This window comes from Pleurodeles waltl, chromosome 3_1, assembly GCF_031143425.1.
Source record: "Pleurodeles waltl isolate 20211129_DDA chromosome 3_1, aPleWal1.hap1.20221129, whole genome shotgun sequence".
Classification (NCBI taxonomy): domain Eukaryota; kingdom Metazoa; phylum Chordata; class Amphibia; order Caudata; family Salamandridae; genus Pleurodeles; species Pleurodeles waltl.
The window spans coordinates 1,124,691,937-1,124,719,345 of record NC_090440.1 but is presented as its reverse complement, the minus strand read 5'-3'; the positions used below and the strand labels follow the sequence as shown (position 1 = coordinate 1,124,719,345).

Below are 27,409 nucleotides of genomic sequence, written 5' to 3'. Positions count from 1 at the left end.
AATGGTAAACTCTGGTGCAAACTAGACAACTTTATGTCTCACTTGTCTACGTAACCATCACATCTGACCACTCGATCATTCATGCATTCACACACTCATTCTCCCACCCTTCCCCTACTCTTCCCACTCTCCCACCCCCTCCGCTCCCTACCCACCCACCCCTTCCCCATATACTCCGTACTTTTCACCCCTCTCACCTTCTTCTCTTCTTTCATCTCCACTCTTTTACTCTGTCTCATTCATTTACAACAGCGGGACCTCAATCATTCACCACAACATCAAAAACCGGTCCGTCACAATACATACACTGATTAATCTCACCTCACCATTGCAAACAAATACACTTATCTCTACCCTCTGGTTTTATAAATGTGGACCTACTCCTCATGCCATATCCCAAACTACCGTTCCCACTTAATTTGTTGGTACCATAAAATGTATTGTTCTTTTTTATTTATGTTATTTAATTTTCCTATTGTATAAAATCCCAATAAAACACTCTTGAAAAAATAGATTTTCACTGGAAACCACATTCTAGTCTGCAATAATCAAGGGGTAATCCAGGAGTTTATAGTTTTATTGACCTAACTGATAATAAAATGCTATGGTGGCTTTAAAGGCCCCACATACATATTTCTCAGATGACATTCATTAATAGGTATTGAAGAAATAAACTGGCTGCATTTTTGGCAGGCAAAATAAGAGGTTAGCATTTGTATTTCCAGTGCCAGAAAAGCATGTGCCAAAGCAAACCCACTTTTTTATAATTCCATAAGGGAATATATTTAATTATTTGTGTTGCTTCTCTGTTGGTGCAGCTAGGCAGATTGTCTCCATTCATAGCACATCAGAGAGAAAAATTAAAGCTCCCAGTGAGGTAGTGGACTGCAATACCTTTAAAAGGGTAGGTAGAGATAGAACATACAGAAGACATTAGAAATAGTGAACATATCCTAATTAGATTGTTCTCTTCTTCAGTTTTGTAATTCCTTGCATGGAGAGACAGAAATGCTTCAGTTAGAGAATGGCAAGTCATTAAAAATACATTGTCTTCATGCATCCAAGTAGACATTTTTGAGCTGAGGGTATATTGTCAAATTACACAGCAAGGAATTATTTTGTTTTCCTTCATATTCCACAAACATGTACAATCTTGTATTGGCCAATAAAGATTTTCTCTGTCATGGTTTTCCCAGAAATCCATGCCCTTGCTACCCTGTGCCCATAATGGCAGAATTTTTCAGCACTGTATTCTACAACCTTGTCACAACACACCTAAAATTTAATGTTGTGCCATGCATTTTTATTGTGTATTCATTTTTGTAATTGTTCAACATATAATAATAAATAATAAATTGTGTGTATATATATATATATATATATTGGCATTTTGTGTCATTAATATTGGTTTATGCTACCTCATAATGCAGGTTTTGAAATGACCCTTACATTCAATGGATGGAAAATATTCATCGATGAAAACAGGAAGCTGAAACCTGGACAGGAACCTCAGAAGGGCCATGGTTACACCATGTATCACGGGACTCAGAAAAGCAACGCTAAATCCATTGTTACCTCTGGCTTCAGACCATCCGCTGGTGGGACATTGGGGGCTGGCGTGTATTGCAGCCGTAATAAGCAGAAAGCAATGTGTTACCCTGCACTTTGTAGTGATTCTGATAGAGTAGTGTTCATACTGAAGGTTCGAGTTGGAAAAGTAAAAAAGATTGATAGGGCTGGTGTCTCGCTCCAAGCCACCTGGCATCAGAATGGATATGACACAGCATGGCTGCCGCCAACCAACGGAGGATATGAAGAGGATTGCGTTTGGGATCCCAAGCGTATCACTATAGTTGGCATTGCACACTGCGCTGATGCGCAGCTCATGGCTGAGTTAAAAAGAGAAATAAATCAGTTACATCAGACACATAACAGTAAAAGTAAATGCAAAATCTGTGGGCAAGAAACCAAAAAGCCTCATATCACTGTAAGGTGCTGGAACTGCAGAGCTAAGATATGCCCATACCTTAATCAGCACAAGTGCCACAAAAGAAAGTAATTGCACCATGGACCTACAATTAGTTTTGCATAAACAAATACTTAATGTATTTTGTGATTAGGATGTGGCTTGTGAAGCACTTGCATTTCGTTGTTCAAATATTCAGAAAACTGCTATATTTAAGTGATTGTTTTAATATTTTACAATTCATACCAATTAACAAAAATACTTCAGAGAAACAAACTTGTTGGGGCGAAAAATGTTTTAATATTGACCTTATAAATTGGTTATGTCCAACTTAATTAGCAACACAAAGAAATGGAACTGATAACCACTGAAGAAACTCTCATGAGATAGTATACTCCATTGAAATTTCAACTTACCACTTCATAGGGATACAAGCAGCTAAGGAAAGGCTCATAGGGTATTCGCCTTGTATTGCCAAAATTATGCTTATCTTTCATTTTTAAGAATTTGACAGAGGAGGACTTGGTAGCAACTCTCAAAGAATCGGTCACTAAATTTTTAGAGATTACAAAGGGCTCAGCCTCTCTCTTTAACATTTGGGCAGCCGGCAAAGCTTATATACGAGGGGAGGCAATCTCCTTTAAGGCCTACTTTGGGAAGAAGGCTCGAGAGAAAAGTAATCTACTCCAATGGGAGCTAGAGCAGGCGTTAAAAAGAAACCAATCACTACCTAACCCGGAGACGGAATCCATATTGGGAAGAGCTCAGGCCAGATTAAGGGGCTTCTATGTGTCTCAGGAGATACTCAATAGACACACAAGCTTTCAGAGGCAGTACGAAGAGAGCGAGCATGTAGGTAGGCTCTTGGCCTGGTCAGTTAAAAAAAAAAATCAAATTCTAATTTGATAAAAGCTATCTTAGATGAGGAGTGGGGTATAACTGTTAGCAAACCCAAGGAAATAGAAAGAATATTCCTCTCGCATTATAAAAGGCTATACACTGAGACAATACAAGCAAATTCTTCACAAATCAAACAGTATTTAGATTCAGTGGTGCTGCCAGGCTTAGATCAAGAAGCGCAGAATATGCTAACGTCCCCTATCACTCTCGCTGAAGTAGTAGAGGCGATACGGGGAGCCTCTAACGGAAAACCCCCCGGAGAAGATGTTCTCCCGTTAGAAGTCTATAAAGTGCAAGAGGGCCAAATAGCTAAAATACTAGTCGAGTTATTTAATTAAATATTAGAAGGAGCAGAGGTCTCTTCCTCATTCTCTAGGGCTGTAGTGGTTCGTTTTGTAAAAAAGGATAAACCACCGGAAAATCTGGGGTCATATCGCCCGATCAGCCTTCTGAATCAGGACTATAAATTATTCACTAAGATTCTCATATGTTCGTACGGCTCAGGTGGCACAAGGATTGATACATAAGGATCAATGCGGGTTCCTACCTGGTAGGCTGCTGTCAACTAATACTAATTTCCTGGTCCAGGCAATTGATTATTTCTCCCATTATCACCATCTGGCGGCAATCATAATGCTTGATGCCGAGAAGGCATTTGATCTAGTCCAATGGGAAGCACTGTTTATGATTTTAGGTACGGTCGGCTTCCAGGGAAGTTTAGTCAGACCCTTCGAAGGTTATACGCAGGCGCCAAAGGATATTCGGGTAGTATCTTCATCTTCTAGCCTTATTAGGTATCTAGGCATATATGTATCCGATAATTTGGCTGATTTGTTTCAGTTGAGTTATATAAAGGTTTTAAAAAAGTTTCAAGGCTTACTCCCGAAATGGCAGGAATCTACCATAACGATTATAGGGAGGACAGCGTTGGTGAAAATAATGATCCTCCTCTTACTATTATTTGTTTTTTCTAGTATAGTTTTGAGAGTCTCTAAAAAAATATTTTAGAGCTCATATGGAACCATAAGAAACCTCTCTTACAGCTAGAGAAGTTAACTCTTACAGTGGAAAATGGGGTGCTGGTACTCCCCAATGTTCAAACTTACTATGAAGCTTCTGTACTAGATTGGGTTTCAAGAGCTGCATTAACCCCAAATGCCATCTTCTATTTTAGTCAGATGATGGCGTACACGGGTACGCAGATCTTGCGATTTCTTAAACACCTTCGCCTCCCGAAGCGGTTAATGTATAAACTACTGTTAATGATCCAGACTAGTATATTGTTGATACAAGCCAAATACCAAATTTGGAAGATTCACCCGTCAGTCAGACTTCGGGATGCATGGATGGTAGGATAAGAACTCAATGACGGATATGTTCAGAAGTGGGAAGAGGCAGGGGTCAAGAGCTTTAGGGATTTTCTAATAAGCGATCATATTAGGACTTGGGCACAGTGTGTAACGGCAAACAAATGCCATTTCAGAAAGCCTTAAGTTTTCCTATTGCCAAATTCAACACTTCATGCAAACAATGGGAAAAGTAGCTGATGGCCCAATCGAGCTATCTTTCAGGCTTTCTATGGAAATTGATTGGGCATCGGCAATTGGTGCAAGATGCCCCATGGTGGGTATTCAACTAAGGCAATTTCCCAATTCTTGGTTAAGGCAGAAAACCTTACAGGTTGTAAAATGGAGAAAGCATAATGATTTGTCACAAAAAGCGCTGCGGGGGGCAAATTAAATAAAGACTGCATTCTATGTCAAATGGCTGCTTTATTATACCCCTGCTAGATTAAAGGAAATGTAACCAGAGGCATCAGGCTTGTGTCTGTGCTGCCAAAAGACTCAGGGGGGATTGGCTCCATATACGTTTTTCAAGTAAGCATGTGACAGCGTATTGGGAGAAGATTTTTCAAAGGATTAGTGCCATGATATCGTACAAATTAGTCCCTAAACCACTGGCGGCACTATGGGGTATTTCACAACATGCAGGCTTGTCTATTTATTCTAAGCAAATCAAATTTGTGGCTGCTTTGATAGTCAAATTGTTGATTCTCCAGGCGTAACATTCACCAATACTCCCTATTTATGTGGCATGGGAGGCAAAGATGGAGGCAACACAGGCAAAGGAAAAACGTTATGCTCAAAGGGTTGGAGCTCTGCGGAGATACCAGGGTATATGGGGGGGAAGATGAGTGATCACGAGAAGGATTAGGTTAGGAATGGGAAAGGAGAGGTCGAGATGCAAGGCCCCCTCCGTATTCACCTAAATGCTGCTGGGATATGTGTACCTGAAAGAATTGTTGCACATTGAACTATTTTACAGAAATTGTATGTCAAGACAAAATTGGGATCAAGCTTTGATTTATGTGAATGTAATTTCACCTGCAGCAAAAAAAAGAAAACAATATTTTGTCACTGTAAGTGCATGAGCTGCAGACAGCACAGCTTGGAAACCAAGAGAGGTAGCTACTGCTTACTTTCCCAGGATTAATGTCTGCAGCGTGGGCACTAAATTTGAGACTATCCATATTAAATATATGAGTTTTAAACAGTGCATTCAAGTAAAAATAGGAGCACAGCTGCCCAGCACAAGTGCTCCTTTTCATGACACATCCCTGAGTTTGTTAATTACGCATATCTGCACTGAGGCAGAGAAAACTTTGAACAAGTATCCTCTTATGATAGCTCCACTAACCCAATTTAATTTGTTCAGCTCGCTTAAACTAGTTGACGCATTTCAGTACCTCAGGTGCAGCTCATAACTTCTGCAAGTGGTGGGGCATAAAACAGTAAATGTGTTTGCTTTATAGAAATATAAATAGATGGTGCCCCTATCCCTTCTGCAGAATGAATTCTGCAGTTTTCTTTGCACACTGCTTACATAATACCTTTGAAGTCTTACATTATTCGGATTGCTGATTCAGCAGCACAAGTTTAGGTGCAAATTGTTCACAATCCATTCCCAACCGAGGTTAAATCCTTCTGCTTCTTACACTGCCTAACTTCAATATCTGCATGCAGGGCAATGCCATCCCAGGAAATCCAAGTACTGCTCTCAAGTTGATTATAATATTAAACAGCCTAAGAGCAGTGCCAGGATTGGCTTGAGTAGGCAAACACAGTGCTCAGTCGGAGACCAATGAGGCTGTGTCTCTGGCTTCACAGCTACCAGATAACAATAATCATGCTTGTAGAAGCCTGAAGTTTGCATGTCAGACTGGCCACAGCAAAAACACCGGCCAATCTGACGTGCGGAGTTCAGTTAACAGTGTCCCAATCAATTACATCCTGGCACTAGCAGACCACTGCCTAGTTTTTGCTGGGAGAGAGAGCTCAGTGGCCCCACCCTTAAAGAAAGCGAATAAATGGTGGTGTGGCCAACAAAGTATTTTAAGGGAAAATCAATAATGAGTGTCTCTGGGATGTAGTGGCACACATGAAGGGGGTTAACGCCCCAACGATCTTAAGCAGCAGCCACCCCTCAGCACCCCACATCTAATGATAACACACACATTATATCAGTCTACAGTTTAATTTAATCTGAATGACTTGATTTTATTTAAAACGTCGTGGGAAAATCTCCACTCATCCCTCAAATATAATCTCCTTGCCTAACTGCAGTTTCCCTCTAGTATCAAGTAAGATAAAAAGTAAGTCAAATACAGGAAGCTGAAAAAAGAACATAGTAGTGAAACCAACAATTAGATTGGGAAATTAAAGTAAGTGGTGCAATTCAAATATCAAAGTTTGTGTAAATGTTGGAGTTTTATTTCTGTGAGTGTTAAAATCGAAGATATAGAAAATCATTGAGAACAAAGCAACTTAAATAATGTTTCCAATAGAATCAGGTGGAATTCCTCTCAAATTAGAGAATTAAACAAACCCTTACAGTGAACTTAAAAGTTCTGCAGCAAGACATAATATAATACGGCACCAGCCTTTCATCAGTTCAAAAGGTGAAAAGCTCAATAGATAAAAGCTATAAGAAATACAGTGGACCTAATTACAAGTAGCACATCAGATTACAAACGTTGGGTAAATGCATGTTGGTGCAGGGAACGCAAGTACAAGTGACATGATATTTATTGCACTGGGTAATTATCACATGTGTTAAAAATGACACTTTTGTTAAATTTCAGCATTTCAAATCTGCTGGAATTTAACAAGGGCGAAGGGTGGTATAGACCTGGACATTCATTTTTCTGATGTGGTAAGCACCAGATTTTGCATGTTAGTCCCCAAAAAACTGGAATATGCAAAAATTAATGTTCTGATAAATTCTGAAATCCTTGGTGTTATATTTTTTTTCAGATACAATAAGTATGACATTCTACACGATCCACCTGTAATCAAGCCCTCTGAATGGTGAAAAATAAATATTTACATTTGCAGTACCCAACAGGAAGGAGTTGTAGGTTTTCTATTAAAGAGACCTGGTTTATAATTATGGCACCATTCTTCAACAAAGGGATCCTAAATAAATAATGTTATCTCCATCTGTCTTTTTTCTCCTCCATTGCTAAAATTGTGTGTGTTAAATGCCAATGATATGCGCTGAATTAAAAAGGTAGGCTGAGCGGGTTGTGCTAATAAACAAGTGCAAGAAATGCACACTTTGGGCCTCATTACGAGTGTGGCAGTCTATAGACTGCCACACTCATGGTGGGGGTTAGGACTTCCGCTGATGCAGTGGTCTGGCCGCCACATTACAACTCTGGCGGTCAGACTGCCAGGATCCATGATCCCGGCGGGCTGGTGGTGGTGGTGATTGTAATCCGCCAGGGCAGCACAGCATGCAGCGCCGCCCTGCATATTACGACGTTGTTCAGTGCTGACCTGCAGATTATGATCTTGTTCTCCGTCAGCCTTTTCATGGTGGTTATACCGCCATGAAAAGGCTGGCGCAGACCAGGTGCAAGGGTCCACAGGGGGGCTCCCGTACTGGTCATGCACTTGACATGCCTCCTGACAAGCACCCTCGCAATGTTCACCCTCGCAATGTTCACTGTCTGCAGACATTTCTACCGGCTCGATTACGAGCCGGAGATAATGATGCAGCCTGTTTCCCGCTAGGTGGGTGCGTGGAAACAGAGGTTTCTAGCGGGAAACTCCTAATTACTCCAGCGGGGAGGTCACCATAAAGGCGGTGCCCACCATCTCAGGGGTTTGGCAGACAGGCTTTCCCGTCCACCAAACTTGAAATGAGGCCCTATGTGTGCCCTCTGCGATGATTCAGAAGGCTCAACAATCAGATTACATAATTCTGTTACACTCAGCCAGATCAGACATTACCAGGATGCTGTCTGGAAATTCCACTAGTATAGCAGTATTTTCCTCATGTACAAATTCAGATGTGGGGGCAGAAACTTGGGAGTTCTCTGCAAAAGTAGGTGACTACCAACAAACTCCTAAGTTTGTATGTATTCAAATACTCCTTGATGGTGGAATTATACCTTAAAAAAACATTTGCAGGTTTATTCTAATCAAGAGCAGGGGCAAGTGTGTTTTCAGGATGGGCATGGGAAGGCAAACCTTTCATATTTAATAGACATGTAGTAAAAATGTTTTTCCATGGGTAAAAGGGTTTTCCCCTTCAAGAAAAAAATTAAAGTTAAATCTGAAAATCCATATGCATGATTTTTCTTATATGTAAATATTATAAATGTGAGTATTCATGCAGTATTATAAGTCATATTTTTCGAATATCAATATTGGCTCCACATGCTAATGTTATCCTCTGAGAACAAATTTTTCACTTTTTAGCGTTCTCTTTATGAAACAACTTTGTATACTTTGAGGGCTAGTTAAACGAATGTAATTTATGTATGTACTGCTACCTATAGCTAGTTGGAAAGAGCAGTCTGATTCAGAATGTATTATTATTAATTTACTGCTTCAACAAATGTGCATCATCTACATAGGAAAGTACAATGCTAAAACATATTGGACCATTGAAGAATAGTTTACCTACAAATGTTTATTCTGTTCATTTTATTTTTATTCCCCATTCGCATTGGTAGTAGAATTATGTCCATATTTGTATTTTCTTTTAATAGCAAAACATACCTTTATTTACATATAAATGCCAATATAAATGATATATGCTAACTAGTTCATGGTGTGAATATTATTTCTCCTGCTCTGTTGCATTACTTTCTATATATATTGTTACATGTTTCCATTTGAGTCCAGTTAGAAAGTAATTTCACACATTCCCAAACATTGAAGTGAATTTGTTTGGAAACACATATATATTGCTATAAAGTACCAAAAGGAGGCAGGCAGAACTCAAAATAGACATTTCTTTTGGCGTCAGTTCCCAATTAAAGAAATAGCTGAAAGAAAAATAATACTATTACTATTGACTTTGTCTCAGCAGTGGCAGGCACTACATTGTGACATTTAAGAGTTGTTTTATTGTGTGTTAAGCACATTAGAGAAAATGTCATATAGGAACAGGAGGTGCCAATTGTAAAATGAGTCAGTAAATCTAATGATTACAGTTACTTCACCTTTAGAGTAAATGTATGACAACTTTTTTTCAAATTGACAAACATTTTCAGGAGTAGGCAAGGGAATATGCAATAGTTCCAATATCACATGGTAATTACTGGAATGTTTTTTGAGTGCCAAGTTATTAAAAAACAAACACATCTTAGGTAAATACCCTGCAGTAATGCGAACACACTTTAAAACATGTTATTTTTCCCTAGGGAAAATATTTTATCCCTTTGAGAAACACTGCCTCCCCCCATACTGCTTTTGAGAGTATTTCCTCCCTATGCCTACTGTGCATACAAAATTACTCTTATCACACTTATCATTCACAGAAGTAACTTCCAACCTATGTAGGAGGGAGCTCGAGTGGTATTCACAGTGGGCATATTTGCTCAAATGTAGTTTTACAACATGTTGACGCAAATATACATGTAAATAATTCCCTTTGCAATATATGTTCTGCTGATACAAAACATACATTTGCATTCCTCAAACATGTTAATTGCACACCTAAGTAAGGTGAGCAGATTAGTTGGACTCTGCCACATTAGGCCAATATGCTGCGCTAATGCTAATATTAATAAACACTTCATGGTTTTTTTCTATGTCTTTTCTTTGTTCGATATTAAAACTGAAACTTTGCTACAACATCTAACACACACTTCACTGCAAAGAATAAATTATTTTTTCCAGCCCGTTATAAAGATATTTATAGTGTTTTGTGATTGGATGTAGCATAAAAGCACCCCTGGGGATATTTACACCTTAGTCTGCAGTATGTGTTTTGTATGTAATTGTTGCATGAAGCTGGAGAGTGATTTTCTCCTTATTAACACTGAGGTCTGAATTTAGGGCCAGATGTATCAAGCATTTTTGCATTCGCAAACGGTGCGAATGGCCGTTTGCGAATGCAAAAATGCTTTTTCCGATGTATGAAAGGCACTTACAGTGCAAAGATAAGGAATCGCAAAAATAGCGATTTTTAGCGAATGAGACACAAATTAGCGTGTCGCAAACAGTGTATCATAAATAGCGATATGAATTACCGAGTCGGAGATAGCGATCCGCTAAATTGTGACGCTATTTGCGATACGCAGATTGCGACATGCAAAAATGGATTCGCAATGCGATGCATAAAAAAATCACAATTTGCGAATTTCCGCAGAATGGCCGTTTGCACATGCAATTTACCACGAACTGAAACCAGGTGGTAACCAGGTGCAACCTATATAAAGGGGCCCAGAATGCCTCAGCTCCTCTTCCGCAATGGCTGCACTCTACGTCATGGAGAGGAGAATGAGGAGCTTGGAAGGTTTGAGGAGAGAGAGGAGGAGACAGGAGTGTATATTTAGAGTGCGCATCACCCTTTTTGACCAGACTGAGGAGGAAATTTATGAGAAGTACAGGTTAAGCTCAGCCATGATACTTGATCTGATAGCTGAGCTACAACCCATGCTGCAGCTCACAACACACAGGACCAACAGCATACCCACCCATGTGCAGGTATTATGCTTCCTGCACCTACTAGCCTCAGGGAGCTATCAAGGGGTCATAGCAGCACCTGCAGTAGTATCACAGAGTGCCCTCTCTAGATTTTTCAATGCATTTCTCAATGCCATGCTGAGCAGAATACAACTGTACATAGGACTCCCCAACACCCCACAGGCATTACAACAAACTAAAATTAATTTCTACCAGATAGCACAGTTCCCACATGTTCTAGGTGCCATCAATGGGACACATGTAGCAATATGTCCACCATCGGCCAGCAAGTATGTGTATCGCAACCGTAATAGCAATCATTCTATGAACATGCAGGTGATATGCAATGCCTCCTACATCATTACCGATCTCGTGGCCAGATACCTAGGGAGCACATATGACTCCTACATCTTTCGCGACAGCGGGATTCACACCAGATTGCTAGCTGGGGAGTTTGGTGAAGAATATCTACTAGGTAATTTGATAGTTTAGAATAATGCATTGATGTAAGCGTGACATCAGACAGCACATGTACTCAATTTACTCTCTGTGCATTCAGGAGACAGTGCCTACGCTGTGCGCACCTATATGTTTACACCCTACCTGAGCCCTGCAACTCCAGCAGAGAAGAGATACAATGCTGCACATAGGGCAACCAGCAATGTGGTGGAGCGCACTTTTGGGCTGCTGAAGAGCCACTTCAGGTGCATCCATAAGAGTGGAGGTACACTACAGTACATCCCAGAGATGACATGCAAAATTGTGGCCACATGTGCTATCTTGCACAACATAGCAACCACTAGGGGTGTACCAGTGGAACTCACGGAACCGGACTCAGGTGAGAGTGATGATCCCTTACCACCCCTCCAACCAGCAGACAGGACCAGTACAGCAGAGGGCAGGCAAAGACGTGCTGACATTGCGTGCAACCATTTTTGATGTAAGTAATGACAAATCCACTTAAATTAAATGTTTTCTGTAGTTAGCATCTTTATTACCTTGACTTCAGGTAACCAATGTGTCAATACGACATAGCTATTCACAATGGGCAGACATGAACAATTAACAGTGTCACACTATTAGCATCATAGCATTAACTGTTTTGCTTCATGTTTAGGTCGTCCCATCTAGCCCTCAACATCACTTCTTACGTCCACGCACTCCACTTGAGTGCACAGTGTCCTCGCTGGCACCTCTTGTCGCAGGTTCACATGCAGTACTGTGTCTGGCACTGCGACGCCTCGGATTAATTACAGGGACTGTCAGACTGCTGAGGCTAGAGGACTCCTCACTGTCCCAAACACCCAGTTCACTGGTTGTGGCACTGCGTGCTGTTTGCTTAGCATCCAGTAAGTTGGTTATTTGCACCAAACCCTGTGCAATGTCCCGACTGCAATGAGCCATCTCCACCTGTTTGGTAACAGCACGCTATAATATCAGGGCTTGTGAACTTGAGAGCCGATTGACAGATCTACAGACGCTATCAAACCTTCCCAAATATTGGTGATGGCGCCTGCGCTGGCTGACGCGCTCCTGCCGTATCTCAGTGCAGAGTTCCCCAATGGCCTGTGTCAACTCTTTGGTGTTTTCAGCAGCTGTTTGCTGTCCCTCACTCAGAGTGTCTAACTGGTTGTATAGTAACCCCATATTGCTATTCTGAGACACAAACTGTCTGTGCAGTGACTTCAGTTGTTTGCATTGCAGGCGCTGCACCTACAACATGGAAGCTTCAAGGCCGCCAAAGATTGATGGGAACACTCCTTAATCTGTGCACTGTTTGCCTGCATCATGGCGCCTCCTGAGGGGAGTTGACTGTCACTGGTGCTGGGACTGCTGTCTTCCTGTGGGACTAGCCACTGGTGGTGGTGTGGGTTCATGTTCTGGCATCTCATCTGAGTCCAGATTATACTCTGGCAGTGGTAACACCCTTGCCCTGCGTCTAGTCGGAACAATACTGTAGGACTTGCTGGTATTTGAGTCCGACTGTGGCTGTGTTTCTGCTTCCCTCACTTTTTCAGATCCTGCAGCAGCAGGGACCGGGTCATCCGCAAGGACAATGTGCAGCATGTAGTTCTAGCATTTTTCACAGATTTCCGCAGTGTTGCTTTAAATTTACAATTAAATTGTGTCACCCTCAGTCGTTTGTGGTGTTTCTCTATGTTGTGTATTCACATGAGGGTTGGTTACTACCACTCCCATTGTCGCGTGGGCTCTCATTATTCTAAATGAGACTACTGGATTTCTAGGCAGCAGGATCGATAACGGTGTGGGGACTGAGTCTGACCCACGTGTAAAGAACTCTGTCACCCTAAATCCGGTTTTTGCTCCGGCTAACTAGCAGTGCCTCATTTCTCCCATGCGGAAGGAATGATTTGGCAGCCGAGCGCATGACATCTTTGGAACTTCTCAGGGAAGTCGTGGTCACTCAGATCCAAACCAACTCTCTTATTTCCAATATGATCTCATATACAAATGACAAAGACAGTATATAAAACGACTGTATTTTAGATATTAAGGCGTGAGCCGCAATAACCAGAACGATACAACACAGTAGGATTGAAATAGTCACCAGGAGAGTAAAACATAAGAACAAAGCTATCATATTGTCTAACAGTTTCTACTCTCCCTCTGCTTGTTCTATTTAGAGCACAGCATGTTAAGCTTCTAGCTTGCCTGTCAGAATCACTGTGGAGACATCAGCCCTCATACCTGAGCAAAGACCTGTGATCTTGGTTCAGCATCTGCAACGAGGCAGCCAGCGTCTAGTTGTGGTTCCCTGGTCGGAATCTCCCTCTTGCGTGTATTGGGACAAGGAAGTGATTTTATAACTAACATGTCATCATGATCACAAAATGTCCCTACGCAGGAATGCCAAGTCTAAACTCCTACCACGTCTATCGGCAATGTACCAGACTGTATCCTTGACTGAAGCACAGAGTAAATATGTTATGGAGAACTCCAGTGCTGAATTAGGCAAAACAGTGTGATATGAATAAAAAACAACACCGTAGAACTGGCTATTTGAAAAATAACAGTACGAAGCCTAATAAAAAGCATGTAGAGCAAAGTGCACAGAGGCTCTAAGCTGTCAGCAAATGAATAAAATATATTCAGAGCAAAGTGCACAAAGGCCTAAAGCCCGAAGCTAAAGCGCAATGAATACGTAAAAACTGACCACACTACACCCTCCCCTTGTCGGTAGCAAGTGGTTCCAATAATATAAAAGGATGCCCCAAATATAAACAATATACAAAATCAATTATTTCGACAAGGTGAGAAGACAACAAAGTCATAAATTTAGGAAACATATGACCATAAAGCCAAATTCAATATAGTGTCAATTTCGTAGGAGAGAAAAAATCCAATCATCAGACAGAAGCAACAGAACGCAGGAGTTCCTCCACTTCGATATATGTCAATATCGGAAGATCCACGCCACAAAGTACCATGGAGCAGGTGTGATCCAAAGCCCCAAAACCATTCAGGGCGGCACCCCGTGCAGGGCCTATGAAGGAGATAATACCATCTTCCTCCAGGAAGGGAATCTCATAAACCGCCTCACGAAGCAAGCGCATCCGTAGTGCACAAGTCTGGGAATGAGCCCTAATCGGGAACATCAACAGATCAGGATCGACCATTGGAGGGCGCTGCAGTGAGAGACAGAGAGCCAGTGCATGTTCAAACGAGCGCCAAAGGCATCGAAACACGGGTTGCACACAATCCAAAACCGGTCTGAATGACAGAGACCAGTCACACTCCAAATGTCCCAGGAGTGTTGCTCCAAAATGCTGCATCATGCGTTCACGACACAGCTGCGCTGACGGGAGCAGCAATACAGGATCTCGTCGTGACGGGACAGCCATTGCCAAAAAATAGCAACAACAGCAAGACTCCAGCCAATAAAGCCAAAGTAATCGGGAAACCCCCAAAAATGCTACCGAAAATAGAATGTATAGCCGAAGGTATCAAACCGAATATGGAAGAGAAGGTGTGAGTAAAACCAACACCAACGGCTTTGAAAAAATGTGCAATACCAGCAGTGCTGGATGCCTTAAATATACGTCCCACAAGTTCACCGAAGTGACTTGGAAAGTTAGTATTCAAAAGGGACTGTGTCTCCGCCGATGACCTTGCCACCTGAAGTGCGTAGGTCTCGCTAGCAGATGTAAGGGCCACATGCTTTTGAAACAATAAAGCTTTTAGCCGACTCAACTTGTCAAAATCAACCTTGGAAGTAGCAATATGAGGCCAGATGTCCGCTACCTCCCTAATTTGAGTGGGGGGAAACAACACATTCCCGCAGCACGTAACGGCCTTGTTGACAACGACGATGTAAACTATTCCGGCACGCATGCCACAGCAGCGTTCGCTGTTAAGAACAATGTAACTGCCGTTAGAAAGCACCTGGAAAGTGTTTTTAATAACCGGGACTGGAACTCCCTTCAGATAACAAGCTAAGTTAGCAATCGAAGCTTTACACGCCCCGTGCAAGGACAGCTGTTTACAAACCATTGAATGGCTGACAGAAGCTTCGCATTCGCTGCCACTAAGAAAAACCTCCCTCAAACCATTAACACATCTGTACTGAAAGGGAAGCTCCCACACCTCGTGTATGTAACTGTCTCCCAATAGTTCATATCTACCCACCGGAATGTGCTTCAAACAAGAAGTAAATTGCAGAGTGGAGATAGGCAAATTAATAACCCCATGAATCAACCACTCAGCTGACGGAATCTCAGCCACCGTGAAAGGCAGTTTCTCTAATTTCTCAATAGTCAACATAACATATGTCGCTTCCTTTTTAGCCATCAGTTGTTGCTGACGAGTCAAATTAAAAGAGATAAAGATCTCTCTGGCACGAACGTGCTGCCATGGAACGCGACCCGCCTTCAAGGTCTGAAGAGTCCAACCCAGCTGCATGATGGACTGCGTCTGACTCTGCCCATGATATAAAGAAGACATGTCCGATTTAATAATGTCAATGGCAGAGGAAACAATGCTGTCAATCGTGTAAACACGGTCAGAAAGGGTATGCATGCCATTATCAACAACAGACAAAGTCTGCATCAGGTTTTCCTGATCAATCTGCCTCAACCGGGCTGCAGCCTCTTGTTGTGAAAGCTTCCAAATCTCATTATAAACTTCGTATAAGAACCTTTTCTTCCGTGATACTTTGGGACCCGACAAAAAATCTTGTAAATCAGTATCATTAGACAGTAACGTGAGATGTGACTTAACTGCATCCAGCGTGGATGACTTCAACCATTGCTGACAAAGCTTCCCCACACTGTATGTAGTTATAATATCAGCATGTTCTGGTGAAACGTAACAAGGGTCTGCCCTACTAGTCCTGAACCCCGCTGAAGGGGTGACAAAACGTTGATGACACACATTAGTGTCTACAGGCCATAATAACCACCCGCCTGGATGTAACGATGAAATGTTAAGCGTACCATTCTGGACCCAATGTGTAAATTCACTAAAAGTAGCATTCACATAGTGCTGCCAATTTTTTAATTTAGAAGGGACAGGTATACTAGGCAAAGTCAACTCCCTAATTGTCGCTAAGCCTAAACAGCTAGTCTGTTGTACTGTGTCATTGAGGAAAATCATCTGCACAGGGATAATACATGCTCTAAATAACATGTCCCTGCCTTGCATTTGCCAATTTTTTTAACCCCAAACACTTTTCAAGTCAACAGTTTTAAACCAGTATTCATACCCCTCGACCGAAAGTTTAGATACAAACAAATTTGAATACAGTAATTTAGTATCGGTCAACAACATTTGCTTATTAGAATACGGGGCAACTTTAAAATAGTAAGACTTAGCATTTCGTTGATCATGCCCAGAAAAATATGCAAATTTATCATAATACGTTTTCGAACTCCCTTGTGGAGGAGTCGAGCAATGTTCCCATTGCACATAATTAAACATGGACTTAGGGCTACTAGCTTTATGAATAAAGTGGTGTCCATAATAGTTGTAGCAAAACATGTCACCATGATTATCTCTAAATTGGTAAGCATCTTCATCGTCATAGACAGTATAATATTGCAAATCTGTTAGCATAGAATCTACTGTCTTCACATCCCAATCATCAGAAACAATGCCAGGTATAACAATATCATTCATTGATAACTTGAGGACATATAGTATTTGAATCAATTCAGTGGGACCATATATATCAAACATTACTTTATCCCACACAATCCCATCCGGAATTGGTATTGCAGAAATGTTTACAGTGGACAAGTCTCTTCGAACCATATGAGACGAAAAATGCAGTTTTAACACAGTCTCCACGTGCTCAATGTCAGATCGATCAGGAAGAAAATGACCATGTATTATCAGAAAAAAAGTAACCACAAATCCCAACCATAATAAAAGAGTCATCACGGCCAAAAACAGCCACAAATAGTTCCAAGGAAAAACAAAATATGTGCGTTTAAGCCAACCCAGCATCCGTCGTGGACCGTGGACAGAAGACATCGAGGACAAGGAGCCGGACACATCATTATCAGCGTCGTTGAAGCAGCCAGAGGCAGTTCTAGCAAAAGGTGCAACTGTGAACAAAGAAGCAGATGGAGGCTCTCGCCTTGGCACGCTATAAACCACATGTTCAGAAACATCAGTAGAACGTACAGCAAGTTGATCAAAAGATTCCATATTAATCGTCGTCGGTGGAACAATCGCAAGATCATCATCCACCCTCCCCAAGCTCGGAGAGGAAACAGTGTCGGTGAAAATCACCTGCAGCGGGACTTCTTCCCCAGTAGTGAGAGGGATTCCGGAACTACTGGGTGTCCCTCTTGGTCTGCTGTGCAGAATCGGCCACATGTTGTAACTTGACATTATCAATGGAAACAAAGCGATTTCCTTTGGCCCCTTGCAGCGGCGGTAAAATCACAGTTCTCGTGCCGCTAACCCCTAACACAGGGACAGGTGCTCGATAAGAAGGACCAAATTATTTTTTAACTGCGACCTTTTCACGCACTAGATCCCCAATCCTGGGTATCCAACCAGTAGGTGTTACTGGCTCATCCTTAATTCCTGAGGAGGCAGCACTGGCAGAAGAGTTATCTTCACGGAATTGTTGTAAATCCTGCAAAACAGTGACACAATCATTTACGTCAAAGGGCGTATCTGCCGCTTCCACACCAGGACCATCTAGATCAGGAACATACATTTGTGTTCCAAACAGGCACTCATATGAAGTACGACCCCCCAGTGACCTTCTAGGCAAGTTCTTAAGTGCTCTCTGTACTCCATATAGGTCGGCTAGCCAACCACGACCCGTACCTATAACCCTGGCCGTTAAGGACTGCTTTAAATCACGATTTAAACGCTCCACGACAGAATTTCCCTCGGGATGAAATGGAGACGAGAATTGGAGTTGGACCCCCAACGAAGCCATGGTGTCCCTGAATGCCTTAGAGGCAAAAGCGGGGCCCTGGTCCGAATGAAAAGCCGCAACTGCAAATGTATCGACAAAGATGCGCAAATCTTTAATAACAGTTTGAGCGTCAGCCGAGCGTTGTGGCCATACCCACACAAATCTGGAGCACGAATCTACAGCTACCAATATATATTTGTATGCACTATCTGGTGTCAGCGGACCACAATGATCCAAGTACACACACTGTAATGGTTTATTTGAAATCAAAAGGGGCGTCTGCTGTGGGCGTCTAGCCAACAATGCTTTAATTTGTTGACAAACGTCACAACAAAGGACATATTGCTTCGTCTCTTTATAGAGACCAGGCCACCAGTAACGAGCCTGTAAAAGTGAAATCGTGGCAGCCACCCCAGCATGTGCAGAAGCCACCCCCTCATGTGCTGCAGAAATTAATCGAGGTCTCTCAATTTTATTGGGAATTTCACGTACACCAATGCCTGGAATTGTAACAGTAGCATTCAGCACACCATTCAAGCAGTAACTATATTTAGAAGGAAATCCTTTAGGAAAGGGCGTGCCATCAGCCGTAGCCTTTATGGCAGCCGAAATTTCTGTGTCTGGTTTGGAACTCGAACGAGTCACTGCGGCCACAGTGGCGACAGCCACTGCCGATTTCGCGGCTTCATCAGCCAAAGTATTCCCAGCAACGTGTATTCCAACGCGCTGGTGTCCAAGTGTATGCACAACATGGACGTTAGGAAGCGTTTCCTTCAGATCCGCAACCTTACCCCACAACATTTTATGTTTAATGGTGTTGCCTTTAGAATCTCTGAACCCATTCATCTTCCAATAGTGTAGATATTCGTTGAAAGACTGTACACAGTAGTAGGAGTCACAGATCAGCAAGGTCAAAATCGCCGGATCCGTGTGCTCCAACGCTAACAATAGAGCTTTGAGCTCAGCCAGCTGTGCCGTGCAATCTCCCAAGGTTTTAGTATAAGTATGTCGGGGGCAGAACACTTCCCCCTCCATAGTGCCGCTCACCATTGCACATGCAGCAGAATACTGTTGTTTAGTCCCAACCGCTGGTTGCGCAGAGCCATCGGTATACATGACCACTTGATATTGGTCAATAGGCAACGTACCAGCAGGAACAGGGTATTCCATCTCATATTGAAGAAATTCTTGAGTCTGCAGTTTAGGGTCAAATACGTAATCTACATCAGTGGCTGTCAAAGACGTAGCCCATTGTATCCATCGCGGGTGCAAAGCTTTCGAATTTGGAACACTCGCTTTTGTAACTGCCTCTAAGGCCGGAATTGGGGAAACGACAATGATGCGTTGGCCCTGGGCAAGCGGTCTTTCTTTAATAACAGCCATCTGTACTGCAGTGAGTATTTTCTCAGTCTGCGCAAATCGTTGTTCTGCAGCAGAATACAAGTGAGACTTGTATGCAATCGGGACTGTCTCCCCCTCATTAAAGGTGACATACGTAAACCCAACAGCCCCAGGTATCACCCTGATGACTAAATGTGTCTTATTGTCCCGTGTGTGTAAGTGTTTAACTGCTAAGAGATCATTCTGTAACTCTCGTAGTATGTGTGTATGTTCAATCGTCCAAAATCTACTAGAAAAATTCGGGCGAATCAACTCGTATAAGGGTTTTATACGTGTCGCATAATCAGGAATGTAAGTTCTGCCAAAATTCAGAAACCCCAACAATGATTGGAGCTTCCGAACCGTATTGGGAGGCTGCAATAAAGCACATTTCTCCAAAAAATGTGGCGCTAAGCTCTTGCCCTCACTCGACAACTCATATCCCAGGAAAATGACGCTGAGGAAGGCAATCTTTGATTTCTTCAAATTAAACTTATAGCCAATATCAGCAAACCCCACAACAATGCGCGATACACGCTTTAGATGTTGCAGAATCTCATCGTCTGTCAGATATATGACATCCACATATGACAACGCTTCAGGGTCGAACTCATGCAGCATTTCAGTTACACGAGCCGAAAACAGTCCTGGGCTATTCTTATACCCCTGAGGCAAACGACAAAAAAATTTCTGAGAGCCAAACGCACTGAAACTGGTATAGTCCCGACTTTCAGGCGCTATATTCTGGCAGAAAAATCCATTCGAGATATCTAATGTTGTCTTGTACTTCTTACGTACGATATTATTCATAAGCGCTGCGCTATGTGAATTCTGTATTGCATATGTGCGTGTATGACTATTCAAATGTCGGTAATCCACCACTATCCTATACGAATGGTCCGGTTTAGCAACCGGAAATAAGGGATTATTCATCGGCGAGACACAGGGCTCAATTACACCCTGGTACTCCAATTGTGTAAGAATTTTCCTAACCGATGCCCTTGCTTCAAATTTGATAGGATACTGCGGTTGTGGCTGAGGTTCGCCCTTTATCGGAATTACATGATAAGGTGATTGTCTATCCCACCCCACGTTATTTCTATACAGGGCGGGAGCCTGTGCTAGAGCCCATGATTTACTATAGGACTCCGCTAGTTCTCTCGGAACAAGTGGTGAGATGGAAGGTGTAATAACCTCCTCCCCAACCGGACAGTCGCGAACAAAGTCAGGTGGCCAATCCTGTTCTGCCAGCAGAACATCATATGATTTTACCACATGGTCCCAAAAATGGCGTTTATAATACGGTCAATGTCCCCTTCCAATCGCAGAGTCACTTCATATACTCTATCAGGATCAGAGACTCGCATATCCGCCGTCTCGACTTGTATGAAGTCATCAGTTGCTTTCACCTCCAGATGCTCTAGAAGACTCCAGCGAACTATTCTGACCTCTGCCGCGCTGTCTAACAGTGCTAACGCCCATGTCTTGTTCATCAAGAGAACTCTCTTCTTGAGCAGCATGTCTAACTGAGACTGCTGCCACTTTCTTCTTTTTAAATTGCTGTTTTTGTTGCAGCGGTTTCTCTTCTTGTTTAATAGAAACCTCCGCCGAGCGTTGTGAATCCTGTCTCGGTTTCACGTACTCCGTCCACCGCTCTGACCGCCCACCTCTCTCACTTCTCTTTTCCGAGGAGTCCTGAAAGGAACGAGATTGGCGTGTATCAGTATATTGATATCTATCAGGTGTCTTCAAAGTATCCCTATTCCTGAGATTATACTTATTCTGTGGGGTCTCCGGTTCCGGAGACTGCCCACCATATTTTTTAGGTGTTTGCTGTTTCTTTTCCCAGCGCTTTTTCGAACCCTCAGGTTATTGCTGTTTAGCATTATCTTTATTATTCTTACCCTGTAACTGGGGTTTCTGTGGTCTAGCACCTAGGCTATCTCGACCAATACTAGAATATGTTTCCGCTATTATTCTTGGAAGTTCCCGCTCCTGATTAAGCATCGGAACATCCCGAAGACGCATTCGCACTGCTAGTGCTACTGCCTCTCCCTTGAGATTACTCAAAATAATAGAAGAAACTGTGGCAAAATTGCCCAGCAACTGCATGCCCAAATCTAAGGCAGGGGCAGCCCCATATTCATCTTGAATTTGTTTAAGCACGTCCAGTAAATTAGCTAATGTCGGTGTACCGTGTGCCGTAGTGTAGAGCGCGGCAAACACCGTGCCCCAGGTATTACAAAGGTCCACCGGAGGAACCATCCCATACGGCAAACACATCGTCAAAATTCTATGTTTATCCTGAGGTCCCGTATGGGGAAATACTGCTTCCAGCGTATTAATTTTTTGCGCCAGCCAAAATGGAGTCTCCTCTCGTTTAGCCGGTACTTTACCCATAACTGAGTGTACAGTGGCCGGATTAATACCCGGTACCACTGCCTGTGGGTGCGCTGGAGCAGCACGCGCTGCATTCGTATTTAGTGTCTGCATGACAAACTGAACTAATCGTCTATATGTAGCCGTTAATTCTGTATATAAACGACGAACTTCAACCACTGCCAATTGAGCAACCGCAGGATGAGGTGTATATGTAGCCAATAGAGGCCAGGTAGGACCATCATTACTCAGCGGACCTAACCTAACTTGTGCTACTGTGTGTGGGAGGGCGCCATCAAGCCAATTATGGTGTTCTTGATAAGATAGAGGTATTTCTAAATAAGCTTAAGCCCTGTATTGTCCAGGGACATTCGCAACAGTGTATTCGTGAAAAGTATTTGTACCCCCATCCACTGCTGGAAATCCGACCCAAGAATAAAAAAGTTCTGTTCTATAGGCTGCATAGGATCCACCACAAAAGTGACTGGACCCCCCTGGACCGTCAGTCCATGTGCCAACAGATGTCCTGTGAGCTGGTGATGCATATTGATTGCTATATTCACTACATTGGGATTCGCCATTTATAAAAAATAGCTCCAGGTCAGAGAAGGCACACCAATATCGGGGTTTTCCTTTCAAAGTTCAAGCTTGAACAACCAACCACTAAGCAATAGGAAGCACCTATGTCGTGGCGGCGGAAAGCCTCAGCCCCACGGACGTCTCCGTATACGGAACCGAGGAGTCAAAATATATATGAGACCAAGAGAGTCAGTCGGACCCAAACATTAGAGGCAGACCAAACGTTGGCGGCGCCATGTCGCGTGGGCTCTCATTATTCTAAATGAGACTACTGGATTTCTAGGCAGCAGGATCGATAACGGTGTGGGGGACTGAGTCTGACCCACGTGTAAAGAACTCTGTCACCCTAAATCCGGTTTTTGCTCCGGCTAACTAGCAGTGCCTCATTTCTCCCATAAGGAAGGAATGATTTGGCAGCCGAGCGCATGACATCTTTGGAACTTCTCAGGGAAGTCGTGGTCACTCAGATCCAAACCAACTCTCTTATTTCCAATATGATCTCATATACAAATGACAAAGACAGTATAAGTTTTATATAATATTTTAATAAAACAACTGTATTTTAGATATTAAGGCGTGAGCCGCAATAACCAGAACGATACAACACAGTAGGATTGAAATAGTCACCAGGAGAGTAAAACATAAGAACAAAGCTATCATATTGTCTAACAGTTTCTACTCTCCCTCTGCTTGTTCTATTTAGAGCACAGCATGTTAAGCTTCTAGCTTGCTTGTCAGAATCACTGTGGAGACATCAGCCCTCATACCTGAGCAAAGACCTGTGATCTTGGTTCAGCATCTGCAACGAGGCAGCCAGCGTCTAGTTGTGGTTCCCTGGTCGGAATCTCCCTCTTGCGTGTATTGGGACAAGGAAGTGATTTTATAACTAACATGTCATCGTGATCACAAAATGTCCCTACGCAGGAATGCCAAGTCTAAACTCCTACCACGTCTATCGGCAATGTACCAGACTGTATCCTTGACTGAAGCACAGAGTAAATATGTTGTGGAGAACTCCAGTGCTGAAGTAGGCAAAACAGTGTGATATGAATAAAAAACAACACCGTAGAACTGGCTATTTGAAAAATAATAGTACGAAGCCTAATAAAAAGCATGTAGAGCAAAGTGCACAGAGGCTCTAAGCTGTCAGCAAATGAATAAAATATATTCAGGGCAAAGTGCACAAAGGCCTAAAGCCCGAAGCTAAAGCGCTATGAATACGTAAAAACTGACCACACAACACCATATGGCACAATTGTGTTGTATGTAAGATGTGACATGGACTACTTTTCACTGTGCATCAAGCTAGTTTATATTTTCTAAGGGGCATTTGTACATGCACATGTGGGGATACACATAAATACTGTCCTTACCTTTGCTGGTGCTGGGTGTCCCTGAGGTGTCAATGTCAATTACACCACTGACAGCTTCTTGAAGCAATGTGGACTCCACCAGGTCTTCCATAGGGGTGGACAGTGTCTGGGTGGATGGTCCGCCTCTGGTGCTCCTTGCCTCCATAAGCCTGCTGGCCACCCTCTCTTTGGCGTGGGACCGCAAGTCGTACCATCGCTTGCGTATCTCCTCCACGGAGTGCTGCGCAACACCTACTGCGCATATTTTTGTCTAGATGTCAGACCAGAGTCTCCGCTTCTCACTCTCAGCTACTTGGAGTGAGTTTTTGCCAAATAGACTATCATGGTTCATAACAACCTCCTCGATGAGCACCTCCAATTCTAGCTCACTGAATTTGAGCTTCCTCTTCCTGTCTCCCTACTCCTTCTCATTTCCAGCATTGGCCATATTGCAGTTTGGTCCTGGATTACTCACAATGCTGACTCCCTGGTGCTGGGCTGTGTCTTTCTCCCTGCTCCTGTGGGTGTGGCTCCTGGAAACAGCATGGGCTGACTCACTTCCTGGTTGTTATGTCTTCAGGCTGTTCAGGTTTGCCGTTTTCACTATTTGCGATTTTCAATTACCGAATCGCAACTTTGTTTGCGATTCGGTATTTGCATCTTGCAAATTGCGTTTGCGAATCTTAAGAAATCGCTATTAGCGATTTTCAAATATGATACATTGCTTTTTGCATTTCTTAAATTGCGATTTTTAAAAGATCGCAATTTGAGAATCGCTGACTGGAATCTTGATACATCTGGCCCTTAATAATGAAAGATGAAACGTGGGCAGGTAACTTCTGCTAAGCAGCTGTATTTCCATTCAGAAATCTGTGATGTGTACAACATTTAGGCCCTCAATACAACCTCGGCGGTCTTTTCTAAAGACCGCCGAGGCTGCGGGAGCCAGAATGCTGGTATTTCTGGCTCCCTATTACGATTTTTCAGCTGGGCCAGCGGAAAAGTCACTTCAACATTGCTGCCAGCTCGTAATAGAGCCAGCGGCAATGCTGATGTGCAGCGGGTGCAGTAGCACCCATTGTGCATTTCACTTCCCGAAATTCGGGCAGGGAAATGCGCGACAGGGTTATGCCTGGGGGCCCCTGCACGGCCCATGTGCATGGGCCTTGCAGGGTCACCCCAAGTCCCCCTTACCGCCAGCCTTTCCATGGCAGTGTTTACCCCGTGGCCAGGCTGGCGGTCGGGGACTCATAATCCCCACCGCTGCCCTGGGAATAATGACCGCCAGGCAGAAGCTTGGCGGTATAGTGGAGGGGTCGCCAGGGTCATAATGAGGCCCTTAATCTTTTTTAGCTAGAAAGATTAGGTAAGTGTAGTTGGAATCAACAGATAATGTGGTGGTGATGGATTATATCTGAAAATTGCAGCAAAGTCCCTAAATATGTCTGAATTAAGGCTTTCACTAAATCACATATTTCCAATCACTAATTGTATTTTAGTAATGTTCCTGATGAATGAAAATGTGGGGCACTGAATTTTGTGAGATTTTCTCCAATGCGTCCCATACATTGTCCTTTAGACAATATTTTTTCTGTACATCTTCACTGCTCGGTGACTGGTAAGATTCATATTCAGGTTCAAACAACATGTGCATCACACCACTAACTCTACTAATTTTGTTTGCCCAGCAAAGACCTACAAGAATCAAAATGACCAACAAAAATGGAAATTTGTATAACAAGGCAAATGTGATTGATATGGACCCTACTCAGTATGAGACATTATTCACAGGCAGAAGTTGAACCAATAATTAACACGTCCAAGAGTGAATTTAAATTAACTTGAAATAATGGGATGTAGTGTTGATATACAGTTTTTTAGTTTAATATTTTTTTTATTTAGAAATATAAACTTTATATCCAAATTGACAAGCAATTCCATAATAATGCATTATAAAGCTAATAAACCGAACAATATCCAAAGTTCAATTACATAAATGGTAAAAAAAACTTCTACACTTGTCACATTTAATAATTTTATTCACAGTGATCCAAAACAAAATTTAAAGCAAGAGAGAGTAGAAGTGGAGAGAAAAAGAACGGGAGGAAGAAAACAGGAAAGAAAATAGAAAATGAAAAGTATAGACAATGTAGCTTAATAAATTATTGTGAATTCAAATGAAAGTCCAGATATTAAAGACAAAATTGAAGTAGGAAAATCATGGTAAAAAAAACCATAATCACAATTGGAACATATTTTTAGTAGAAACCTACTTTCAACTAGAATTACTACAAGCATGTATGGAAAAATATCTAGTAAGTGGTTCCCACAGAGCTTCTAGTTTAACAAATAAAGATGTGGACAGTAGATTATATTGATCCAAACAATGATTATGACAGACCAAGTTACACCAAAGTTAGAGAGTAATATTGTCAATAGATTTCCAGTGAGAAGTGATTACCTGAAGACCAATTGCAATGCAGCAGATCCACTAATTTGCCCTACAATCTGTTATGAGACCAAAGATTATCTAAACTCCCTAAAATTAAAACAGTTAAGGAAAATGGAGACTTAGGGGCATATTTATACTCTGTTTGCGCCGGAATTGCGTCAGTTTTTTTTACGCAATTTCGACGCAAAACTAACTCCATATTTATACTTTGGCGTTAGACGCGTCTAGCGCCAAAGTCCATGGAGTTTGCTTCATTTTTTAGCGTGGACACCTACTTTGCGTTAATGATATGCAAGGTAGGCGTTCCCATCTAAAAAATTGACTCCGAGGCATGTGCGCCGTATTTACACTCCCGGGCAAAATTCACGCCCGGGAGTGGGCGGGTCAAAAAAAATTACGTACGGCCGCTTTTGTGCCGTTTTTTAGCACCTGGAAAAGGCAGGCGTTAAGGGACCTGTGGGCTCTGAAGGAGCCCAGAGGTGCCCTCCCATGCCCCCAGGGACACCCCCTGTCACCCTTGCCCACCCCAGGAGGACACCCAAGGCTGGAGGGACCCATCCCAGGGACATTAAGGTAAGTTCAGGTAGGTATTTTATTTTTTATTTTTTTGTGGCATAGGGGGGCCTGATTTGTGCCCCCCTACATGCCACTATGCCCAATGACCATGCCCAGAGGACAGAAGTCCCCTGGGCATGGCCATTGGGCAAGGGGGCATGACTCCTGTCTTTGCTAAGACAGGAGTCATTTCTATGGGGTTTGGGAGTCGAAAGAAATGGCGCAAATCGGGTTGAGGCGAAACTTTTGCCTCAGCCTGACTTGCCCCATTTTTTGGCGCCCAAGCTCCATATCCCCCTACGCCGGCGCTGCCTGGTGTACGTTGTTTTTTTCCACGCACACCAGGCAGCGCCGGCGGCTAACGCCGGCTAACGTCATTGATTAAATACGGCGCCCGCATGGCGCTTCAGAATGGCGTTAGCCGGCGCTAATTTTTTTGACGCAAAACTGCGTTAGCGCAGTTTTGCG

At 42.8% G+C, this 27,409-nt stretch overlaps 1 protein-coding gene across 1 annotated transcript in view; it reads left to right on the top strand.

Annotated features, from left to right (window-relative positions):
* LOC138283556 (uncharacterized) overlaps positions 1–27,409 on the top strand; it is a 239,449-nt gene that overhangs the window by 140,059 nt on the left and 71,981 nt on the right. The window contains exons 3-4 of the mRNA XM_069221496.1: positions 1,431–2,056; positions 2,471–2,818. Coding sequence (XP_069077597.1) covers positions 1,439–2,056; positions 2,471–2,818 — 966 coding nt within the window. The 5' untranslated portion in view covers positions 1,431–1,438. The remainder of the gene's footprint in view (positions 1–1,430; positions 2,057–2,470; positions 2,819–27,409) is intronic.